Below are 3,415 nucleotides of genomic sequence, written 5' to 3'. Positions count from 1 at the left end.
TTTTGGCAGTGGCTCCCTCAAGACACTCTCCTCCATGCCTACTCAAGTGTCAGTCAAGCCAGCAGTTTCCATTGGCATGGTTCAGGAGGGCCCCTGGTTATGTGGCTACATGCTTCAAAACATATTAAGAAATGTAGCAAAAGAAGAAAAAAATCACCACAAGACAGCCCCAAGATAGCCATATACTCATTTGTAGGGTGGATCATTTGTAGGGTTTTCATTCATGTAAGGCCTGGGGTTTTCCCAGGACTGGAAACCATTAGTAGCCTAGCTTTGGTGTTAACAAGAGTAAGACTGCAGGGGTTCACTGCATGTGAATAATATTATTTTAAAAGCTATGCCATTCAGGGCAACATAAGTTCATTTCCACTCCATGGCAATGCGTATAGGCCTACTTAAACTGCACGCCACAAATAAGAGTCACTGCACTGAGCCACAGAGGGACAGACAGCAGCAGCAAGTGTCACCACGTCAGCCAAGTTGGGGAGGGCTTTGGAGTTTAAAATGGTGTGAATATGATAGCCACCTCGAGCCACTGGGTAAGCTTATGCAAGTGTGTGATCCATGCATTTCAAAGTTGATCGTTCTAAAGGACTAACCCAACAAGAAGAGAGTTATAAAACTATATAGAGCAACCGTTCTGGACAGTCAACAACAAAGGTGGCAACCCGTTGGGGCTTTCAAGGATCAAGCAAGGATTTTGCTTTCTAATATATAGCGTTGGCCTGTTCCAGAAAGAGTGGGGGGCGACATACAGCCAAAGACCAAGGGAAGGGGACGAGGAGGTGAGTGAGGGATTACCCTCCGTGGGTCAAAAATGACCGTGGTGTCCCCAGAGAACCACGACGAGCCGGTAGTCGTCGATGCCGCCGATTTGGAACTAGCAGACCAAGAATGCACCGAGAGGGTCGTCATTAATATATCAGGGCTGCGTTTTGAAACTCAATTAAAGACGCTCTCTCGCTTCCCGTCCACACTTTTGGGTGATCCGCGTAAAAGGATGCGCTTTTTTGATCCTTTGAGAAATGAATACTTTTTCGACAGGAACAGGCCCAGCTTTGATGCCGTCCTTTATTATTACCAGTCAGGGGGGAGGCTCCGGAGACCTGTCAACGTGCCCGTTGACATATTCATAGAAGAAATCAAGTTTTATCAGCTCGACGAGGAGGCTATAGAGATCTTCAAAGACGACGAGGGCATGATGAGAGAGGAAGAACGTCCAATGCCCGAGATGGAGTTTCAGCGCCAGATATGGCTGTTGTTTGAATACCCCGAGAGTTCAATACCCGCGAGGATGATTGCCATAGTATCTGTTATGGTTATTATGATATCCATTATCACCTTCTGCTTGGAAACATTGCCCGAGTTCAGAGAAGTTGCCTCGTGGAACGACAGCCCCGTAAACAGCACGAGTCCTGGGAAAAAACCGAGCCTATTCACAGATCCATTTTTTATGGTTGAGACACTTTGCATAGTGTGGTTCTCTTTTGAGTTTTTAATGCGGTTTCTCTCGTGTCCCAGCAAACCAGCATTCTTTAAAAACATGATGAACTCGATAGATATTGTAGCAATTGCACCTTATTTCATCACACTGGGCCTAGATCTGGCCGATGACCATGGCAGCAGCCAGCAGGCTGCATCTCTGGCCATCCTGAGGGTGATCCGTCTCGTTCGAGTCTTCCGCATCTTCAAACTCTCCAGACACTCCAAGGGTCTTCAAATCCTCGGCCAGACGCTCAACGCCAGCATGAGAGAACTGGGACTGCTCATCTTCTTCTTGCTAATAGGAGTTGTTTTATTCTCTAGCTCCGTCTATTTCGCAGAGGCCGAGGACCCTGAGTCTGAGTTCTCCAGTATACCTGATGCGTTCTGGTGGGCCGTGGTGACTATGACCACAGTGGGATACGGGGACATGTGTCCCTCCTCTATTGGGGGGAAATTCGTTGGATCTCTGTGCGCCATCGCCGGCGTACTGACCATAGCATTGCCTGTCCCCGTAATTGTATCAAACTTCAATTATTTCTACCACAGAGGGAATGAGCAGGAAGCAAGCCATGAGTACATACACGTGACATGTGGGCAGCAGCAGAGCCAGTTTGGGGAATTCAACTCAAACTCTAACGGCAGTCACTCTGACTCGACTGTCGCTAAACTGTCACTCGACGATGACGACGAATGTAACAGTTTGAAATACGTTAACTTCGGCCCATGTGAGGTCGTCGAGTACACAGGACAACTGACAGATGTATAGAATAACATTGGTGAGTGTGTTCTGGTGAACATGGAAGCTGCTGAAGGTCTCTGCATTGTATAACCTAGATTTGTAGTCTACTATTGTACTGTATGCTGCGAAGATTACAGACCTAATGCACGTTTTTCTTCTTATTGTTCTTTTTTTAAATCATTACCTATATGGTAACAAACTTCTCTCGGCATTTCTTGTTGTTGAACCAATGGTTTGTGCACGCCAGGATATGTGAGCTTCCAGCGCCACGGTGTGGTTGATTCAGAATGATGCAGACCCCATGTCTATTTGCTCGAAGGTTAACAACAGTGTGGAAGATTAACACATTATAATGTTATTTTCGTACTACTTTCATGACAATTCGTGTAAGCATATATAGCGGTGAGTCGACTCCGTGCTTTTTTTGCTGAATGCCCATTGGCGCTGATGGAGTGTTGCTGCTGCTCGTGCGTAATCTGCGTAATTAGATGATGCCTGCTGTCTGCGTTAATTGCACTTGATGATGAGATGTTTTTGTACAATAGTGAGTGTTGTTTTCTTCCTATTTGCAGGAGGCACAACAGGGTAAAATAACGTCAGGTAGCCCCACAGACATGCAGACCTTTCGGAGCAACTGCTTTAAGACATGGAAGTGGACATTGTATGGACAGTGCCATCAAAACAAACATTCTTTTTCGGCCCAATAGATGACCATGCTTTCTTTCTATAAGTGGCCTGGCCTTGTGTACATATGGTGCTTTTTGTATGACTTTGTTATTTTTTCCATTGATCGTATCACGAGGACAAGTGGTTTTAGATTGTGTTGTAAAATTGTAATTGTGTTGTATAGCACTAGTTTGCCCCAGAAGACCTTTTCTGTTATGACGTCTGCATGATACAAACCAATTGTAAGTCACAAATGTAAGGAAAGATATATATTTTTCTAATATGAAGATGTATGTGAACTTTTAGTCCATATTCTTTTTTATGAATAAATTATTTTCAGAAAATAGCCTATTAATTGAACTTATTTCCCCTCTTTATATATATATATCAGTCAGATTAGACCGACAACAAGAATCTATACATACAACCAATTTGTCTAAAATAGACCGAAATGCCGTTACTTTGTTCCATAGCCTACTTTGTTTATGTTTATGTTAATAGCCTGTATGTTTTACAAACTTTTGG

The 3,415-nt window shown here is 44.2% G+C and overlaps 1 protein-coding gene across 1 annotated transcript; it reads left to right on the top strand.

Annotated features, from left to right (window-relative positions):
• Positions 1–606: 606 nt before the first annotated feature.
• Positions 607–3,198, top strand: LOC306922725 (shaker-related potassium channel tsha2-like). The gene is made up of 2 exons (XM_079500531.1): positions 607–2,261; positions 2,797–3,198. Exon 1 carries the CDS (start codon positions 818–820, stop codon positions 2,249–2,251), a length of 1,434 nt encoding a protein of 477 aa, XP_079356657.1. The 5' UTR covers positions 607–817; the 3' UTR covers positions 2,252–2,261; positions 2,797–3,198.
• Positions 3,199–3,415: the final 217 nt, after the last annotated feature.

Source organism: Electrona antarctica, assembly GCF_951216825.1.
Source record: "Electrona antarctica genome assembly, chromosome: 5".
NCBI classification, from domain to species: Eukaryota; Metazoa; Chordata; class Actinopteri; order Myctophiformes; family Myctophidae; genus Electrona; species Electrona antarctica.
The sequence above is the reverse complement of the archived record's forward strand: the minus strand, read 5'-3'. Positions and strand labels throughout refer to the sequence as shown.

Bases quoted from the DNA above. Each gene is read 5' to 3' on its own strand.
- LOC306922725 (XM_079500531.1), top strand. From the start codon at position 818: ATGACCGTGGTGTCCCCAGAGAACCACGACGAGCCGGTAGTCGTCGAT.